This window comes from Moschus berezovskii, chromosome Y (assembly GCF_049115385.1).
Source record: "Moschus berezovskii isolate FMDL1 chromosome Y, NW_MosBer_1.0, whole genome shotgun sequence".
Classification (NCBI taxonomy): Eukaryota; Metazoa; Chordata; class Mammalia; order Artiodactyla; family Moschidae; genus Moschus; species Moschus berezovskii.
Genome location: NC_142489.1, coordinates 3,411,916 through 3,431,726, shown reverse-complemented (window position 1 = coordinate 3,431,726; position 19,811 = coordinate 3,411,916). Strand labels below are relative to the sequence as shown.

General features: G+C 59.4%; 1 protein-coding gene across 1 annotated transcript in view; it reads right to left on the bottom strand.

Moving 5' to 3' along the window:
- The window catches only part of LOC148772995 (granulocyte-macrophage colony-stimulating factor receptor subunit alpha-like), a 55,683-nt gene that overhangs the window by 22,991 nt on the left and 12,881 nt on the right, over positions 1-19,811 (bottom strand). The window contains 7 exon segments of the mRNA XM_088834353.1: positions 14,192-14,325; positions 14,710-14,730; positions 14,733-14,881; positions 14,976-15,102; positions 16,222-16,345; positions 17,618-17,760; positions 18,744-18,845. Coding sequence (XP_088690479.1) covers positions 14,192-14,325; positions 14,710-14,730; positions 14,733-14,881; positions 14,976-15,102; positions 16,222-16,345; positions 17,618-17,760; positions 18,744-18,845 — 800 coding nt within the window.

Genomic DNA, 19,811 nt, shown 5'->3' with positions numbered 1-19,811 from the left:
GGGTCGACACTGGGTGCAGGGCAGTGAGGAGAGGGTGTGTCTACACTGGGAGCAAGGCCGTGAGGAGAGGGTCTGTCTACACTGGGTGCATGTCCGTGAGTAGAGCTTGTGTCTACACTGGGTGCAGGGACGTGGGGAGAGGGTGTGTCTACACTGGGAGCAGGGCCGTGAGGAGAGGGTGTGTCTACACTGGGAGCAAGGCCGTGAGGAGAGGGTCTGTCTACACTGGGTGCAGGGCCGTGAGGAGAGTTTGTGTCTACACTGGGAGCAGGGCCGTGGGGAGAGGGTGTGTCTACACTGGGTGCTGGGCCGTGAGGAGAGGGTGTGTCTACACTGGGAGCAGCGCCGTGAGGAGAGGGTGTGTCTACACTGGGAGCAGGGCCGTGAGGAGAGGTGTGTCTACACTGGGAGCAGGGCCGTGGGGAGAGGGTGTGTCTACACTGGGAGCAGGGCCGTGGGGAGAGGGTGTGTCTACACTGGGATCAGGGCCGTGCGGAGAGGGTGTGTCTACACTGGGAGCAGGGCCGTGAGGAGAGGGTGTGTCTAAACTGGGAGCAGGGCCGTGAGGAGAGGGTGTGTCTAAACTGGGAGCAGGGCCGAGAGGAGAGGGTGGGTCTACACTGGGTGCAGGGCCGTAGGGAGAGGGTGTGTCTACACAGGGTGCAGGGCCGTGGTGAGAGTGTGTGTCTCCACTGGGAGCAGTGCCGTGGGGAGAGGGTGTGTCTACACTGGATGCAGGGCCATGAGGATAGGGTGTGTCTACACTGGGTGCAGGGCCGTGGGGAGAGGATGTGTCTACACTGGGAGCAGGCCCATGAGGAGAGGGTGTGTCTACACTGGGACCAGGGCAGTGAGGACAGGGTGTGTCTACACTGGGAGCAGTGTCGTGAGGAGAGGGTGTGTCTACACTGGGAGCAGGGCAGTGAGGAGAGTGTGTGTCTACACTGGGAGCAAGGCCGTGAGGAGAGGGTCTGTCTACACTGGGTGCAGGGACGTGAGGAGAGGGTGTGTCTACACTGGGTTCTGGGCCGTGAGGAGATGGTGTGTCTACACTGGGTTCAGGGCTGTGCTGAGAGGGTGTGTCTACACTGGGTGCAGGGCCGTGAGGAGAGGCTGTGTCTACACTGGGAGCAGGGCCGTGAGGAGAAGGTGTGTGTACTCTCGGTGCAGGGCCGTGGTGAGAGGGTGTGTCTACACTGGGTGCAGAGCCGTGAGGAGAGTGTCTGTCTACACTGGCTGCAGGGGCGTGGGGAGAGGGGGTGTCTACACTGGTTCAGGGCCGTGGTTAGAGGGTGTGTCTACACTGGGTGCATGGCCGTGGTTAGAGGGTGTGTCTACACTGGAATCAGGGCCGTGAGGAGAGGGTGTGTCTACATGGGAGCAGGGCAGTGAGGAGAGGGTGTGTCGAGAGAGGGTGTGTCTACACTGGGTGAAGGGCCGTGAGGAGAGGGTGTGTCTACACTGGGTGCAGGGCCGTGGGGAGAGGGTGTGTCTACACTGGGATCAGGGCCGTGGGGAGAGGGTGTGTCTATACTGGGAGCAGGGCAGTGAGGAGAGGGTGTGTCGAGAGAGGGTGTGTCTACACTGGGTGAAGGGCCGTGAGGAGAGGGTGTGTCTACACTGGGTGCAGGGCCGTGGGGAGAGGGTGTGTCTACACTGGGAGCAGGGCAGTGAGGAGAGGGTGTGTCTACACTGGGAGCAAGGCCATGAGGAGAGGGTCTGTCTACACTGGGTGCAGGGCTGTTCTGAGAGGGTGGGTCTACACTGGGTGCAGGGGCCGTGAAGAGAGGGTGTGTCTACACTGGGTGCAGGGCCGTGGGGAGAGGATGTGTCTACCTTGGGAGCAGGGCCATGATGAGAGGGTGTGTCTTCACTGGGACCAGGGCAGTGAGGAGAGGGTGTGTCTACACTGGGAGCAGGGCCGTGAGGAGAGGGTGTGTCTACACTGGGAGCAGGGCCGTGGGGAGAGGGTGTGTCTACACTGGGAGCAGGGCCGTGGGGAGAGGGTGTGTCTACACTGGGTGCAGGGCCGTGAGGAGAGGGTGTGTCTACACTGTGACCAGGGCCGTGAGGAGAGGATGTGTCTAAACTGGGAGCAGGGCCGAGAGGGCAGGGTGTGTCTACACTTTGTGCAGGGCCGTGGGGAGAGGGTGTGTCTACACAGGGTGCAGGGCTGTGGGGAGAGGGTGTGTCTACACAGGGTGCAGGGCCGTGGGGCGAGGGTGTGTCTACACAGGTTGCAGGGCCGTGGGGAGAGGGTGTGTCTACACAGGGTGCAGGGCCGTGGGGAGAGGGTGTGTCTACACTGGGTGCAGGGTTCACCGGGACAGGGTGTGTCTATACTGGTGTATAGCCGTGGTGAGAGGGTGTGTCTACACTGGGTGCAGGGCCGTGCGGAGTGGGTGTGTCTACACTGGGTGCAGGACTGTGGGAGAGGGTGTGTCTACACTGGGTGCAGGGCCTTGAGGATAGGGTGTGTCTACACTGGGTGCAGGGCCGTGAGGAGTGGGTGTGTCTACACTGGGAGCAGGGCCGTGAGGAGAGGGTGTGTCTACACTGGGACCAGGGCAGTGAGGAGAGGGTGTGTCTACACTGGGAGCAGGGCTGTGAGGAGAGGGTGTGTCTACACTGGGAGCAGGGCCGTGGTGAGAGGGTGTGTCTACACTGGGAGCAGGGCTGTGAGGAGAGGGTGTGTCTACCCTGGGAGCAGGGCCGTGGTGAGAGGGTGTGTCTACACTGGCTGCAGGGCCGTGGGGAGAGGGTGTGTCTATACTGGGAGCAGGGCAGTGAGGAGAGGGTGTGTCGAGGAGAGGGTGTGTCTACACTGGGTGAAGGGCCGTGAGGAGAGGGTGTGTCTACACTGGGTGCAGGGCCGTGGGGAGAGGGTGTGTCTACACTGGGAGCAGGGCCGTGGGGAGAGGGTGTGTCTGCACTGGGAGCAGGGCCGTGGGGAGAGGGTGGGTCTACACTGGGAGCAGGGCCGTGAGGAGAGGGTCTCTGTCTACACTGGGTGCAGGGCTGTGTGGAGAGGGTTGTCTACACGGGGTGCAGGGCCGTGAGGAGAGGGTGTGTCTACACTGGGTGCAGGGCCGTGGGGAGAGGGTGTGTCTACACTGGGATCATGGCCGTGAGGAGAGGGTGTGTCTACACTGGAAGCAGGGCCGTGAGAAGAAGGTGTGTCTACACTGGGAGCAGGGCCGTGGTGAGAGGGTGTGTCTACACTGGGAGCAGGGCCGTGAGGAGAGGGTGTGTCTACACTGGGAGCAGGGCCGTGGTGAGAGGGTGTGTCTACACTGGGATCAGGGCCGTGAGAAGAAGGTGTGTCTACACTGGGTGCAGGCCTGTGAGGAGAGGGTGTGTCTACACTGGGAGCAGGGCCGTGAGGAGAAGGTGTGTCTACTCTCGGTGCAGGGCCGTGGTGAGTTGGTGTGTCTACACTGGGAGCAGGGCCGTGGTGAGAGGGTGTGTCTACACTGGGTGGAGGCCTGTGAGGAGAGGGTGTGTCTACACTGGGAGCAGGGCCGTGAGGAGAAGGTGTGTCTACTCTCGGTGCAGGGCCGTGGTGAGAGGGTGTGTCTACACTGGGTGCAGGGCCGTGAGGAGAGTGTCTGTCTACACTGGCTGCAGGGGCGTGGGGAGAGGGGGTGTCTACACTGGTTCAGGGCCGTGGTTAGAGGGTGTGTCTACACTGGGTGCATGGCCGTGGTTAGAGGGTGTGTATACACTGGGATCATGGCCGTGAGGAGAGGGTGTGTCTACACTGGGAGCAGGGCCGTGAGGAGAGGCTGTGTCTACACTGGGTTCAGGGCCGTGAGGACAGCGTGTGTCTACACTGGGTGCAGGGCCGTGGGGAGAGGGTGTGTCTACACTGGGAGCAGGGTCGTGGGGAGAGGGTGTGTCTACACTGGGAGCAGGGCCGTGGTGAGAGGGTGTGTCTACACTGGGAGCAGGGCCGTCAGGAGAGGATGTGTCTACACTGGGTGCAGGGCCGTGAGGAGAGGGTGTGTCTACACTGGGAGCAGGGCAGTGAGGAGAGTGTGTGTCTACACTGGGAGCAAGGCCGTGAGGAGAGGGTCTGTCTACACTGGGTGCAGGGACGTGAGGAGAGGGTGTGTCTACACTGGGTTCTGGGCCGTGAGGAGATGGTGTGTCTACACTGGTTGCAGGGCTGTGCTGAGACGGTGTGTCTACACTGGGTGCAGGGCCGTGAGGAGAGGGTGTGTCTACACTGGGTGCAGGGCCGTGAGGAGAGGGTCTGTCTTCACTGGGTTCAGGGCTGTGGGGAGAGGGTGTGTCTACACTTGGTGCAGGGCCGTGTGGAGAGGGTGTGTCTACACTTGGTGCAGGGCCGTGTGGAGAGGGTGTGTCTACACTTGGTGCAGGGCCGTGTGGAGAGGGTGTGTCTACACTGGGTGCAGGGCCATGGGGATAGTGTGTGTCTATACTGGGAGCAGGGCCGTGGGGAGAGGGTGTGTCTACACTGGGAGCAGGGCCGTGAGGAGAAGGTGTGTCTACTCTCGGTGCAGGGCCGTGGTGAGAGGGTGTGTCTACACTGGGTGCAGGGCCGTGAGGAGAGTGTCTGTCTACACTGGCTGCAGGGGCGTGGGGAGAGGGGGTGTCTACACTGGTTCAGGGCCGTGGTTAGAGGGTGTGTCTACACTGGGTGCATGGCCGTGGTTAGAGGGTGTGTCTACACTGGGATCAGGGCCGTGAGGAGAGGGTGTGTCTACATGGGAGCAGGGCAGTGAGGAGAGGGTGTGTCGAGAGAGGGTGTGTCTACACTGGGTGAAGGGCCGTGAGGAGAGGGTGTGTCTACACTGGGTGCAGGGCCGTGGGGAGAGGGTGTGTCTACACTGGGATCAGGGCCGTGGGGAGAGGGTGTGTCTATACTGGGAGCAGGGCAGTGAGGAGAGGGTGTGTCGAGAGAGGGTGTGTCTACACTGGGTGAAGGGCCGTGAGGAGAGGGTGTGTCTACCCTGGGTGCAGGGCCGTGGGGAGAGGGTGTGTCTACACTGGGATCAGGGCCGTGGGGAGAGGGAGTGTCTATACTGGGAGCAGGGCAGTGAGGAGAGGGTGTGTCGAGAGAGGGTGTGTCTACACTGGGTGAAGGGCCGTGAGGAGAGGGTGTGTCTACACTGGGTGCAGGGCCGTGGGGAGAGGGTGTGTCTACACTGGGAGCAGGGCAGTGAGGAGAGGGTGTGTCTACACTGGGAGCAAGGCCATGAGGAGAGGGTCTGTCTACACTGGGTGCAGGGACGTGAGGAGAGGATGTGTCTACACTGGGTTCTGGGCCGTGAGGAGAGGGTGTGTCTACACTGGGTGCAGGGCTGTTCTGAGAGGGTGGGTCTACACTGGGTGCAGGGCCGTGAAGAGAGGGTGTGTCTACACTGGGTGCAGGGCCGTGGGGAGAGGATGTGTCTACACTGGGAGCAGGGCCATGATGAGAGGGTGTGTCTTCACTGGGACCAGGGCCGTGGGGAGAGGGTGTGTCTACACTGGGAGCAGGGCCGTGAAGAGAGGGTGTGTCTACACTGGGAGCAGGGCCGTGGGGAGAGGGTGTGTCTACACTGGGAGCAGGGCCGTGGGGAGAGGGTGTGTCTACACTGGGTGCAGGGCCGTGAGGAGAGGGTGTGTCTACACTGTGAGCAGGGCCGTGAGGAGAGGGTGTGTCTAAACTGGGAGCAGGGCCGAGAGGGCAGGGTGTGTCTACACTTTGTGCAGGGCCGTGGGGAGAGGGTGTGTCTACACAGGGTGCAGGGCTGTGGGGAGAGGGTGTGTCTACACAGGGTGCAGGGCCGTGGGGCGAGGGTGTGTCTACACAGGGTGCAGGGCCGTGGGGAGAGGGTGTGTCTACACAGGGTGCAGGGCCGTGGGGAGAGGGTGTGTCTACACTGGGTGCAGGGTTCACCGGGACAGGGTGTGTCTATACTGGGTGTATAGCCGTGGTGAGAGGGTGTGTCTACACTGGGTGCAGGGCCGTGCGGAGTGGGTGTGTCTACACTGGGTGCAGGACTGTGGGGAGAGGGTGTGTCTACACTTGGTGCAGGGCCGTGTGGAGAGGGTGTGTCTACACTGGGTGCAGGGCCGTGAGGAGAGGGTTTGTTACACTGGGTGCAGGGCCATGGGGATAGTGTGTGTCTATACTGGGAGTAGGGCCTTGGGGAGAGGGTGTGTCTACACTTGGTGCAGGGCCGTGAGGAGTGGGTGTGTCTACACTTGGTGCAGGGCCGTGAGGAGAGGGTGTGTCTACACTGGGAGCAGGGCCGTGGGGAGAGGGTGTGTCTACACTGGTTGCAGGGCCGTGAGGAGAAGGTGTGTCTACACTTGGTGCAGGGCAGTGTGGAGAGGGTGTGTCAACACTGGGTTCAGGGCCGTGAGGAGTGGGTGTGTCTACACTGGGAGCAGGGCCGTGAGGAGAGGGTCTGTCTACACTGGGTGCATGGCCGTGGGGAGAGGGTGTGTCTACACTGGGTGCAGGGACGTGAGGAGAGGGTGTGTCTACACTGGGTTCTGGCCCGTGAGGAGATGGTGTGTCTACACTGGGTGCAGGGCCGTGAGGAGAGGGTGTGTCTACACTGGGTGCAGGGCCGTGAGGAGAGGGTCTGTCTTCACTGGGTTCAGGGCTGTGGGGAGAGGGTGTGTCTACACTGGTTGCAGGGCCGTGAGGAGAAGGTGTGTCTACACTTGGTGCAGGGCAGTGTGGAGAGGGTGTGTCTACACTGGGTTCAGGGCCGTGAGGAGAGCGTGTGTCTACACTGGGTGCAGGGCCATGGGGATAGTGTGTGTCTATACTGGGAGCAGGGCCGTGGTGATAGGGTGTGTCTACACTGGGAGCAGGGCCATCAGGAGAGGGTGTGTCTACACTGGGTGCAGGGTCGTGAGGAGAGGGTGTGTCTACACTGGGAGCAGGGCAGTGAGGAGAGTGTGTGTCTACACTGGGAGCAAGGCCGTGAGGAGAGGGTCTGTCTACACTGGGTGGAGGGACGTGAGGAGAGGGTGTGTCTACACTGGGTTCTGGGCCGTGAGGAGATGGTGTGTCTACACTGGGTGCAGGGCCGTGAGGAGAGGGTGTGTCTACACTGGGTGCAGGGCCGTGAGGAGAGGGTCTGTCTTCACTGGGTTCAGGGCTGTGGGGAGAGGGTGTGTCTACACTTGGTGCAGGGCCGTGTGGAGAGGGTGTGTCTACACTGGGTGCAGGGCCGTGAGGAGAGGGTGTGTCTACACTGGGTGCAGGGCCATGGGGATAGTGTGTGTCTATACTGGGAGCAGGGCCGTGGGGAGAGGGTGTGTCTACACTGGGAGCAGGGCCGTGAGGAGAAGGTGTGTCTACTCTCGGTGCAGGGCCGTGGTGAGAGGGTGTGTCTACATTGGGTGCAGGGCCGTGAGGAGAGTGTCTGTCTACACTGGCTGCAGGGGCGTGGGGAGAGGGGGTGTCTACACTGGTTCAGGGCCGTGGTTAGAGGGTGTGTCTACACTGGGTGCATGGCCGTGGTTAGAAGGTGTGTCTACACTGGGATCAGGGCCGTGAGGAGAGGGTGTGTCTACACTGGGAGCAGGGCCGTGAGGAGAGGCTGTGTCTACACTGGGTTCAGGGCCGTGAGGACAGGGTGTGTCTACACTGGGTGCAGGGCCGTGGGGAGAGGGTGTGTCTACACTGGGTGCAGGTCCGTGTGGAGAGGGTGTGTCTACACTGGGTGCAGGCCGTGAGGAGAGGGTGTGTCTACACTGGGAGCAGGGCCGTGAGGAGAGGGTGTGTCTACACTGGGTGCAGGGCCGTGGGGAGAGGGTGTGTCTACACTGGGTGCAGGGCCGTGGGGAGAGGGTATGTCTACACTGGGAGCAGGGCAGTGAGGAGAGTGTGTGTCTACACTGGGAGCAAGGCCGTGAGGAGAGGGTCTGTCTACACTGGGTGCAGGGACGTGAGGAGAGGGTGTGTCTACACTGGGTTCTGGGCCGTGAGGAGATGGTGTGTCTACACTGGGTGCAGGGCCGTGAGGAGAGGGTGTGTCTCCACTGGGTGCAGGGCCATGGGGATAGTGTGTGTCTATACTGGGAGCAGGGCCGTGAGGACAGGGTGTGTCTACACTGGGTGCAGGGCCGTGGGGAGAGGGTGTGTCTACACTGGGTGCAGGCCGTGAGGAGAGGGTGTGTCTACACTGGGAGCAGGGCCGTGAGGAGAGGGTGTGTCTGCACTGGGTGCAGGGCCGTGGGGAGAGGGTGTGTCTACACTGGGTGCAGGGCCGTGGGGAGAGGGTGTGTCTACACTGGGAGCAGGGCCGTGGGGAGAGGGTGTGTCTATACTGGGAGCAGGGCCGTGAGGAGAGGGTGTGTCTACACTGGGAGCAGGGCCGTGAGGAGAGGCTGTGTCTACACTGGGTACAGGGCTGTGGTGAGACGGTGTGTCTACACTGGGAGCAGGGCCGTGAGGAGAGGCTGTGTCTACACTGAGAGCAGGGCCGTGAGCAGAGGGTGTGTCTACACTGGGTGCAGGGCTGTGGTGAGAGGGTGTGTCTACACTTGGTGCAGGGCCGTGTGGAGAGGGTGTGTCTACACTGGGTGCAGGGCCGTGAGGAGAGGGTGTGTCTACACTGGGTGCAGGGCCATGGGGATAGTGTGTGTCTACACTGGGAGTAGGGCCTTGGGGAGAGGGTGTGTCTACACTTGGTGCAGGGCCGTGAGGAGTGGGTGTGTCTACACTTGGTGCAGGGCCGTGAGGAGAGGGTGTGTCTACACTGGGAGCAGGGCCATGGGGAGAGGGTGTGTCTACACTGGTTGCAGGGCCGTGAGGAGAAGGTGTGTCTACACTTGGTGCAGGGCAGTGTGGAGAGGGTGTGTCTACACTGGGTTCAGGGCCGTGAGGAGATCGTGTGTCTACACTGGGTGCAGGGCCATGGGGATAGTGTGTGTCTATACTGGGAGCAGGGCCGTGGTGAGAGGGGGTGTCTACACTGGGAGCAGGGCCGTCAGGAGAGGGTGTGTCTACACTGGGTGCAGGGCCGTGAGGAGAGGGTGTGTCTACACTGGGAGCAGGGCAGTGAGGAGAGTGTGTGTCTACACTGGGAGCAAGGCCGTGAGGAGAGGGTCTGTCTACACTGGGTGCAGGGACGTGAGGAGAGGGTGTGTCTACACTGGGTTCTGGGCCGTGAGGAGATGGTGTGTCTACACTGTGTGCAGGGCTGTGCTGAGAGGGTGTGTCTACACTGGGTGCAGGGCCGTGAGGAGAGGGTGTGTCTACACTGGGTGCAGGGCCGTGAGGAGAGAGTGTGTCTACACTGGGAGCAGGGCCGTGGTGAGAGGGTGTGTCTACACTGGCTGCAGGGCCGTGGGGAGAGGGTGTGTCTATACGGGGAGCAGGGCAGTGAGGAGAGGGTGTGTCTACACTTGGAGAAGGGCCGTGAGGAGAGGGTGTGTCTACACTGGGTGAAGGGCCGTGAGGAGAGGGTGTGTCTACACTGGGTGCAGAGCCGTGCGGAGAGGGTGTGTCTACACTGGGTGCAGGACTGTGGGGAGAGGGTGTGTCTACACTTGGTGCAGGGCCGTGAGGAGAGGGTGGGTCGACACTGGGTGCAGGCCCGTGAGGAGTGGGTGTGTCTACACTCGGTGCATGTCCGTGAGTAGAGCTTGTGTCTACACTGGGTGCAGGGACGTGGGGAGAGGGTGTGTCTACACTGGGAGCAGGGCCGTGAGGAGAGGGTGTGTCTACACTGGGAGCAGGGCCGTGAGGAGAGGGTCTGTCTACACTGGGTGCAGGGCCGTGAGGAGAGTTTGTGTCTACACTGGGAGCAGGGCCGTGGGGAGAGGGTGTGTCTACACTGGGTGCTGGGCCGTGAGGAGAGGGTGTGTCTACACTGGGAGCAGCGCCGTGAGGAGAGGGTGTGTCTACACTGGGAGCAGGGCCGTGAGGAGAGGTGTGTCTACACTGGGAGCAGGGCCGTGGGGAGAGGGTGTGTCTACACTGGGAGCAGGGCCGTGGGGAGAGGGTGTGTCTACACTGGGATCAGGGCCGTGGGGAGAGGGTGTGTCTACACTGGGAGCAGGGCCGTGAGGAGAGGGTGTGTCTAAACTGGGAGCAGGGCCGAGAGGAGAGGGTGTGTCTACACTGGGTGCAGGGCCGTAGGGAGAGGGTGTGTCTACACAGGGTGCAGGGCCGTGGTGAGAGTGTGTGTCTCCACTGGGAGCAGTGCCGTGGGGAGAGGGTGTGTCTACACTGGATGCAGGGCCATGAGGATAGGGTGTGTCTACACTGGGTGCAGGGCCGTGGGGAGAGGATGTGTCTACACTGGGAGCAGGCCCATGAGGAGAGGGTGTGTCTACACTGGGACCAGGGCAGTGAGGACAGGGTGTGTCTACACTGGGAGCAGTGTCGTGAGGAGAGGGTGTGTCTACACTGGGAGCAGGGCAGTGAGGAGAGTGTGTGTCTACACTGGGAGCAAGGCCGTGAGGAGAGGGTCTGTCTACACTGGGTGCAGGGACGTGAGGAGAGGGTGTGTCTACACTGGGTTGAGGGCCCTGAGGAGAGGGTGTGTCTACACCGGATGCAGGGCCATGGGGATAGTGTGTGTCTATACTGGGAGCAGGGCCGTGGGGAGAGGGTGTGTCTACACTGGGTGCAGGGCCGTGGGGAGAGGGTATGTCTACACTGGGAGCAGGGCAGTGAGGAGAGTGTGTGTCTACACTGGGAGCAAGGCCGTGAGGAGAGGGTCTGTCTACACTGGGTGCAGGGACGTGAGGAGAGGGTGTGTCTACACTGGGTTCTGGGCCGTGAGGAGATGGTGTGTCTACACTGTGTGCAGGGCTGTGCTGAGAGGGTGTGTCTACACTGTGTGCAGGGCTGTGCTGAGAGGGTGTGTCTACACTGGGTGCAGGGCCGTGAGGAGAGGGTCTGTCTTCACTGGGTTCAGGGCTGTGGGGAGAGGGTGTGTCTACACTTGGTGCAGGGCCGTGTGGAGAGGGTGTGTCTACACTTGGTGCAGGGCCGTGTGGAGAGGGTGTGTCTACACTTGGTGCAGGGCCGTGTGGAGAGGGTGTGTCTACACTGGGTGCAGGGCCATGGGGATAGTGTGTGTCTATACTGGGAGCAGGGCCGTGGGGAGAGGGTGTGTCTACACTGGGAGCAGGGCCGTGGGGAGAGGGTGTGTCTACACTGGGAGCAGGGCCGTGAGGAGAGGGTGTGTCTACACTGGGTGCTGGGCCGTGAGGAGAGGGTGTGTCTACACTGGGTGCAGGGCCGTGAGGAGAGGGTGTGTCTACACTGGGTGCAGGGCCGTGAGGAGAGGGTGTGTCTACACTGGGTGCAGGGCCGTGAGGAGAGGGTGTGTCTACACTGGGTGCAGGGCCGTGAGGAGAGGGTGTGTCTACACTGGGTGCAGGGCCATGGGGATAGTGTGTGTCTATACTGGGAGCAGGGCAGTGGGGAGAGGGTGTGTCTACACTGGGAGCAGGGCCGTGGGGAGAGGGTGTGTCTACACTGGGAGCAGGGCCGTGGGGAGAGGGTGTGTCTACACTGGGTGCAGGGCCGTGAGGAGAGGGTGTGTCTACACTGGGTGCAGGGCCGTGAGGACAGGGTGTGTCTACACTGGGAGCAGGGCCGTGAGGAGAGGGTGTGTCTACACTGGGTGCTGGGCCGTGGGGAGAGGGTGTGTCTACACTGGGTGCAGGGCCGTGAGGAGAGGGTGTGTCTACACTGGGTGCAGGGCCGTGAGGAGAGGGTGTGTCTACACTGGGTGCAGGGCCGTGAGGACAGGGTGTGTCTACACTGGGAGCAGGGCCGTGAGGAGAGGGTGTGTCTACACTGGGTGCAGGGCCGTGAGGAGAGGGTGTGTCTACACTGGGTGCAGGGCCGTGAGGAGAGGGTGTGTCTACACTGGGTGCAGGGCCATGGGGATAGTGTGTGTCTATACTGGGAGCAGGGCAGTGGGGAGAGGGTGTGTCTACACTGGGAGCAGGGCCGTGGGGAGAGGGTGTGTCTACACTGGGAGCAGGGCCGTGAGGAGAGGGTGTGTCACACTGGGTGCTGGGCCGTGGGGAGAGGGTGTGTCTACACTGGGTGCAGGGCCGTGAGGAGAGGGTGTGTCTACACTGGGTGCAGGGCCGTGAGGAGAGGGTGTGTCTACACTGGGTGCAGGGCCGTGAGGAGGGGTGTGTCTCCACTGGGTGCAGGGCCGTGAGGAGAGGGTGTGTCTACACTGGGTGCAGGGCCATGGGGATAGTGTGTGTCTATACTGGGTGCAGGGCCGTGTGGAGAGGGTGTGTCTACACTTGGTGCAGGGCCGTGAGGAGAGGGTGTGTCTACACTGGGTGCAGGGCCGTTGGGAGAGGGTGTGTCTATACTGGGTGCCGGGCCGTGAGGAGAGGGTGTGTCTACACTGGGTGCCGGGCCGTGAGGAGAGGGTGTGTCTACACTGGGTGCAGGGCCGTGAGGAGAGGGTGTGTCTACACTGGGTGCAGGGCCATGGGGATAGTGTGTGTCTATACTGGGAGCAGGGCAGTGGGGAGAGGGTGTGTCTACACTGGGAGCAGGGCCGTGGGGAGAGGGTGTGTCTACACTGGGAGCAGGGCCGTGAGGAGAGGGTGTGTCTACACTGGGTGCTGGGCCGTGGGGAGAGGGTGTGTCTACACTGGGTGCAGGGCCGTGAGGAGAGGGTGTGTCTACACTGGGTGCAGGCGTGAGGAGAGGGTGTGTCTACACTGGGTGCAGGGCCGTGAGGAGAGGGTGTGTCTACACTGGGTGCAGGGCCGTGAGGAGAGGGTGTGTCTACACTGGGTGCAGGGCCGTGAGGAGAGGGTGTGTCTACACTGGGTGCAGGGCCATGGGGATAGTGTGTGTCTATACTGGGAGCAGGGCAGTGGGGGAGAGGGTGTGTCTACACTGGGAGCAGGGCCGTGGGGAGAGGGTGTGTCTACACTGGGAGCAGGGCCGTGAGGAGAGGGTGTGTCTACACTGGGTGCTGGGCCGTGGGGAGAGGGTGTGTCTACACTGGGTGCAGGGCCGTGAGGAGAGGGTGTGTCTACACTGGGTGCAGGGCCGTGAGGAGAGGGTGTGTCTACACTGGGTGCAGGGCCGTGAGGAGAGGGGTGTCTACACTGGGTGCAGGGCCGTGAGGAGAGGGTGTGTCTACACTGGGTGCAGGGCCATGGGGATAGTGTGTGTCTATACTGGGTGCAGGGCCGTGTGGAGAGGGTGTGTCTACACTTGGTGCAGGGCCGTGAGGAGAGGTGTGTCTACACTGGGTGCAGGGCCGTTGGGAGAGGGTGTGTCTATACTGGGTGCAGGGCCGTGAGGAGAGGGTGTGTCTACACTGGGTGCCGGGCCGTGAGGAGAGGGTGTGTCTACACTCGGTGCAGGGCCGCCAGGAGAGGGTGTGTCTACACTGGGTGCAGGGCCGCGAGGAGAGGGTCTGTCTACACTGGGTGCAGGGCCGCGAGGAGAGGGTCTGTCTACACTGGGTGCAGGGCCTTGAGAAGAGGGTGTGTCTACACTGGGTGCAGGGCCGTGGGTAGAGAGTGTGTCTACACTGGGTGCAGGGCCGTGGGGAGAGGGTGTGTCTACACTGGGAGCAGGGCCGTGAGGAGAGGGTGTGTCTACACTGGGTGCAGGGCCGTGAGATAGGATGTGTCTATACTGGGTCTAGCTGGACTTGGAGGAGAGAGCTCTCATGTAAAATGCATCATCCTGTGGGTTTGGAGCCGGGCAGGCCTGTGTATACTGGGTCCAGGTGGACTTGGAAGTGTGTGCTTTCGTCTAAAGTGGTTCCCTGTGGACGTGTAGTCGTGGAGTCTTGCTTGTCCGCACGGACCTCCTTTGGTTTGGAGCCGAGAAGAATTCTGTACACTGGGTCTAGGCAGACAGGATTCGGACCGCTCACCTGTGTCTACACTGGGGCCCCTGTGGGGTTGGAGCAGAGCATCCTTTTCCTCTACACTGCGTCCAGCTGGACTTGGAATATAGGGGTCTTGGCTGTGCCCCCGGGCCCCCTGTCCGGTTGGAGCCGAGGAGCTTTGTCTACACTGCGTCTAGGCAGACAGGGCTCGGCGGCTCCCCTGTGTCTCCACTGGGTCCAGGTGGCCGCGGCGCCCATCCTGGATTTTCCGCGACGCCCACCCGTTCCGCGCCCCCCAGGTCTTCCCGTGGGTCTGGGGGCTGCCTGCCGGGCTCCCTGAGCCTCAGTGCCCTGCTGGAGAGTGCACTCACCCGTCTCTGGATGTCCAGCTCGTACTGGAACTCCCTGTTGGACCGTGTGTGTCGTGTCCTGGGCTTTTCCCAGCGGATGAGGCAGTGGGTCTCGTTGCAGTGGACGGTGATGTTGTCGGGAGGGTTGTACCGCTCTGTAACGAGAGCCCCGGAGACAGCTATGATGCAGACGCCTCCCCTAAACACGGCCGGGAGACCCGCTCCTGCCATCCCGACACTGCCGCCTTCACCAGGAGGAGGGAGCGGGCTCAGAGACTGGAATGATTCATCTAAAAGCCACGGGCTGCCGGCTGTCACCAGGAGCCAGCAGACAGACGTGGCAGCGGGTGTTCTTTCAGACGCTCCGAAAGGACCAAGATTTCTGGCCTCCAGAACCCTGGGCCAATACACTTCCGTTCTTTTAAGCCAGTCTGTGGTCATTTGTTAGAGCATCTCTGGGCATCGCAATGGAGATGCCTACACAAATTTTGTCGCGTCTCACTAAGCAGTGGTTTTAAATTCCGGGTGAGTGTTCTCACCTATTTCCTTTAACAGCAAACCGAGTCGAAGAACTGGATCCCTGTTTCTTGGCTGGTGCCGTTAACCAGGAAGTAACTGTACGACGTTAATCCCGAGAGGTCTCGGAGGTGACATCCCACGTGCGTCCCCGAGTCCTTCAGGTAACGAGGACATTCCCTCTCGATTCTTTTCCTGGGAGATCCCCAAACGTGCAGAGAACCGTCAGGGCAGCTTTCACTCCTGCACAGCATGTCTCGGGGTTGCCTACGTGAGGTCGACCACTTACTTTGATCGGATGTACAGAAAATACTGGACGTCGTCGGGAGCTGCCCGGCCCTTGGCCCAGCTGCAGTTCATGAAATTCGCGTTGTAGATAACACAGGAGAAGTTTCGGGCAGCTGTGCCCTCCCTACCTGGGAAGGGACAGAAACAAAAAATAAAGTTTAAACGGGAATGGACCTGATGGCTTCAAGGTTCAAAGAAGAATCAATACCAGTCCTTCTCAGACTCTTCCCAAAAAACAGAAGAGAAAACAGTTGACAAAACTGTATTGTCCACTTGAAAGTCCCTAGGAGAAAAGAAATGAAATTAAAGGATGCTTTCTCCTTGGAAGGAAAGCTACCACCAACCTAGACAGCATATTAAAAAGCAGAGACGTTACTTTGGCGACAAAGGTCCGTCTAGTCAAAGCTATGGTTTTTCCGTGGTCACGTATGCGTGTGAGAGTTGGACTATAAAGAAAGCTGAGCGCTGAAGAATGGATGCTTTTGAACTGTGGTGCTGCAGAAGACTCTTGAGAGTCCCGTGGACCGCAAGGAGATCCAAGCAGTCCATCCTAAAGGAGATCAGTCCTGAGTGTTCATTGGAAGCACTGATGTTGAAGCTGAAACTCCAGTACTTTGGCCACCTGACGTGAACAGCCGACTCATTGGAAAAGACCCTGATGCTGGGAAAGGTTGAGGGCAGCAGGAGAAGGGGACGACAGAGGATGAGATGGTTGGATGGCGTCACCCACTCAATGGACCTGAGTTTGAGCAAGCTCCGGGAGTGGGTGATGGACGTGGAAGCCTGGCGTGCTGCAGTTCACGGGGGTCGCAAAGAGTCAGACACGGCTGAGTGACTAAACTGAATGAACACAGAAGATCCCTGAAGGGTTCTCAGCACGAAAAAAGCAACCAACCAACAAAAACACACGCAACGGAACGCATGTGTGAACAGCCCGACCGTGGTCATCATTTCGGAAAGCACGCACACGTTGGAACAGCAACTGTGGGAATTCCTTGGCGGTCCGGTGGTTAGGGCTCCACACTTTCACCGCTGTGGGCCTGGGTTCAGTCCCTGGTCAGGGAAGTCAGATTCCACAAGCCGCAAAGGAACGGCCCAATCCAAGAACACCGAAATGACAAAGCCATAAAGATCCTCCAAGGTGTACAATCGCTGTGTGTCAAATATATCTCCGTAAAGCTGGAAAATGTGCAATGGACTCTGAATGCTCGTGGGGAGCAGAAGGGTCACCGCCGTGTTTTCCCTACCTGGGTTAGTGTAGACCAGCATTTCTGAAAGCCGTCTGTGGTTGATATTTACTTCAACGGTGAGCGTGACTCCCCCGTGGAGAGAATAGTCCGAAAATGAGCACTGACAGTCATTCTTTTTGACCTGAAGAGATGCAACCAGCCAGTGGGTTAAGAACCTGTCAACTTTCCTATCGTCCTCACGCCGTTTGCTCCTACACTGAGCCCGGTTGTGACATTCACCTCCTTGCGTGAAATCTCGCCCAGGTACCTCCTTTGAGAAGAGGCCCACTAAGCAAGGTGCAGAAAGTCAGTGTTGAGAACTCACCTTTTTAAGGAAAAAAAAAAAATTATTTTTAATTGGACTATAATTGCTTTGGGCTTCTCAGTGGGAAAAGAATTTTACCTGCCATGCAGGTGGCGCAAGAGACATGGGTTCCATCCCTGGGTGGGAAAGATCCTCCGGAGGAGGGCATGGCAATCCACTTCAGTATTCTTGCCTGGAGAATCCCATGGACAGAGGAGCCTGGCGGGGCTACAGTCCATGGGATTGCAAAGAGTCAGGCACGACTGAAGGGACGTGCACATAATTGCTTTACAGGGTTCTGTTAGTTTCTGCTTCAACGAAGTGAATCAGCTAGAAGTATACCTATGTCCCTTCCCTCTGAACGCACCTCGAGCTCACCAGGGATCTTGTGAAAACGCACCGTCTGCTTACATAATTCCTGGTTGAGGTCTGGGAGCCTCCAGTTCTCACAAACTCGCAAGGGATGCAGGTTGGACTGTTCTTTGCGCCCTCATTGCTTCAAATTTTTTGGAACCTCACATGTTCCATGCAGCCTGTGGGAATCTCAGTTCCCTGAGCAGGGACTGAACCCACAACCCCCTCCACTGGAAGCTCAAAGTCTCAACCAGCAGGGAAGTCCCCACACCCTCTTCCGCGGGACTGAGTTTTCTTGTCTTATCTCACAGTCATCATTCTCTCACGAGCGCCACGTTTCCACTGTGTCCAAGTCAGTCTGTTTAGTTTATTTCCACCTAACAGGTGGAGCGAACGCTATTTGTTTCTCAGGATCAAGTCCAGCACGTGTGCCAACCGAGCAAAAGAACGTGGCTGCCCCAGGGAGTCAGCCTACTGAATGCATCCTGGACATGCGGGTCACGTCCCTGGAGCCCCTCGAACCACAACTTCCTTGATGTATATCCCCAAGTCGCTCTTGAGTTTTGGTCTCTCACGCTTGATTGAGAGCTCTGCAAAGGATAGCAAAGGCGCCCATCCAGTCTGCCTTGCTGCTGCTGGTCAGTCGCTCAGCCATGTCCGACCCTCTGCGACCCCGTGGACCACAGCCACGCCAGGCTTCCCTTGTCCTGCGCCATCTCCCGGAGTTTGCTCAAACTCATGCCCAGCGCACCTTACCTTTTTCTTGATCTGCCCCTTCTCCTTGTGAATCAGCACGCATTCCCCGTAGCTAGTGTTTTCCTTGCAGTCCCAGGTCAGCTTCGTCGTCTTTGGGTCAAACTTCACATTCAGACTGGAGTTTGGCGTCACGGTTGGAAGGTCTGGAAGACGGGACCTCAGGAATCAAGAAACTCCCCTTTTCCCAACTCCACACCCACTTCAGCGATTCGTCTCAGGTCTTGCGAGCAAACAGCGGCGTTGGTGTCAAGCACCTCTGTCAAATCCTCTTTGTTCCCTCCCGTCTGTCCCGTCTCTGCTCCCTGCCCCTTTCTCCAAGAGGAGATGTCTCTGCTGTTGTTGCTGTACAGTCAATAAGCCACGTCTGACTCTTTGCGACCCCCTGGACTGCAGCCCGCCAGGCTCCTCTGTCCGTGGGACTCTCCAGGCAAGAATTCTGGAGTGGGCTGCCATGTCCGTCTGCAGGGGGGTCTTCCCGACCCAGGGATGGAACCCGTGTGTCCTAGACACAGCCACAGGCATGGCTAGGCCTATAGGCACGCCAACAAAGCTCTGTCTACTAAAAGCTATGGTTTTTCCAGCAGTCATGTATGGATATGAGAGTTTAGACCACAGAGACAGCTGAGCTCTGAAGAATGGATGCTTTTGAACTGTGGTGTTCGAGAAGACTCTTGAGAGTCCCTTGGACTGCAAGGAGATCCAACCAGTCCATTCTAAAGGAAATCAGTCCTGGGTGTTCAGACAAGTCCATCCTAAAGGAAATTAGTCCTGAATATTCATTGGAAGGCCTGATGCTGAAGCTGAAGCTCCAATACTTTGGCCACCTGATGCAAGGAAGTGACTCATTGCAAAAGACCCTGATGCGGGAGAGATTGAAGGCAGGAGGAGAAGTGGACGACAGAGGAGGAGATGGCTGGATGGCATCACCGTCTCCATGGACATGAGTTTGAGCAAGCTCCAGGATGCGTGAGCATGGACAGGGAAGAGCCTGGCGTGGTGCAGTCCACGGGGTTGCACTGAGTCGGACGTGACTGAGCAACTGAACTGAACTGATAGGCACGTGTCCCACAAGCTGGGGTCAGGGAAACGGGGGACGCAGAAGGAGGTAAGGCACTCACACACTCACCCTGCCGCTCCGGGGTGAGGAGCCACGCGGAGTCAGCCACCGCAGACAGGATGGCGACCGTTGCCAGAAGACTCGTGGGGCCTCCCAGACGACGCAGAAGCTCTGCGGGGAGAGGAAAACCAGCCTTTGTGGGAGTCTTGATGTGGACACCAGTGATGTTTCCCCAGGGAGATGGGGGAAAAAAAAAACCACACAACAACACAGGACTCTCTCCAGGGTGATGGTCAGCACCAGCATGCTGAGCTGGCCAGCATCCTGGCTTACAGCGGTTAAGACTGCAGCCTCCCAAAGCAGGAGGGCCACGGTTTCAATCCCTGGTCGGTGTACAAAGATCTCCCATGGGACATGGTGCAGCCAAAAAATAAAGTTATTAACTAAAAAGACCATTTGAAAAAGGGTGCAAAGTGCATGGGCTTCCCAGGTGGCGCTGGTGATAAAGATCTGCCTGCCAACACAGAAGACTTAGGAGAGGCTGGTTCGATCCCTCGGTTGGAAAGATTCCCCTGCAGGAGGGCATGGCAACCCACTCCAGTATTTTTGCACAGAGAATCCCATGGACGGAGGAGTCTGGCGGGCTACAGTCCATGGGGACCCAAAGAGTCAGACACGACTTAGCACACACAGAGTGCGTGATTCCGGTTCGCTGGCTTTCTGGAAAAGGTAAAGCTATAGGGGAGCACTGAAGAATTGATGCTTTCAAACTGAGGTACTGGAGAAGACTCTTGAGAGTCTGTTGGACTGCAAGGAGGTCCAACCAGTCCATCTTAGAGGAAATCAATCTTGAATATTCATTGGAAGGACTGAAGCTGAAGCTCCAATCCTTCAGCCACCTGATGCAAAGAACTGACTCCTTGGAAAAGACCCTGACGCTGGGAAAGATTGGGGGCGGGAGGAGAAGGGGACGACAGAGGCATGAGATGGCTGGATGGCATCACCGACTCGATGGACAGATAGTGTGAGCAAGCTCCAGGAGCTGGTGATGGACAGGGAGGCCTTGACGTGCTGCCGTCCACGGGGTCGCAAAGAGTCAGACTGAGCGACTGAACAGCCTTCTATGGGTTTGGACAA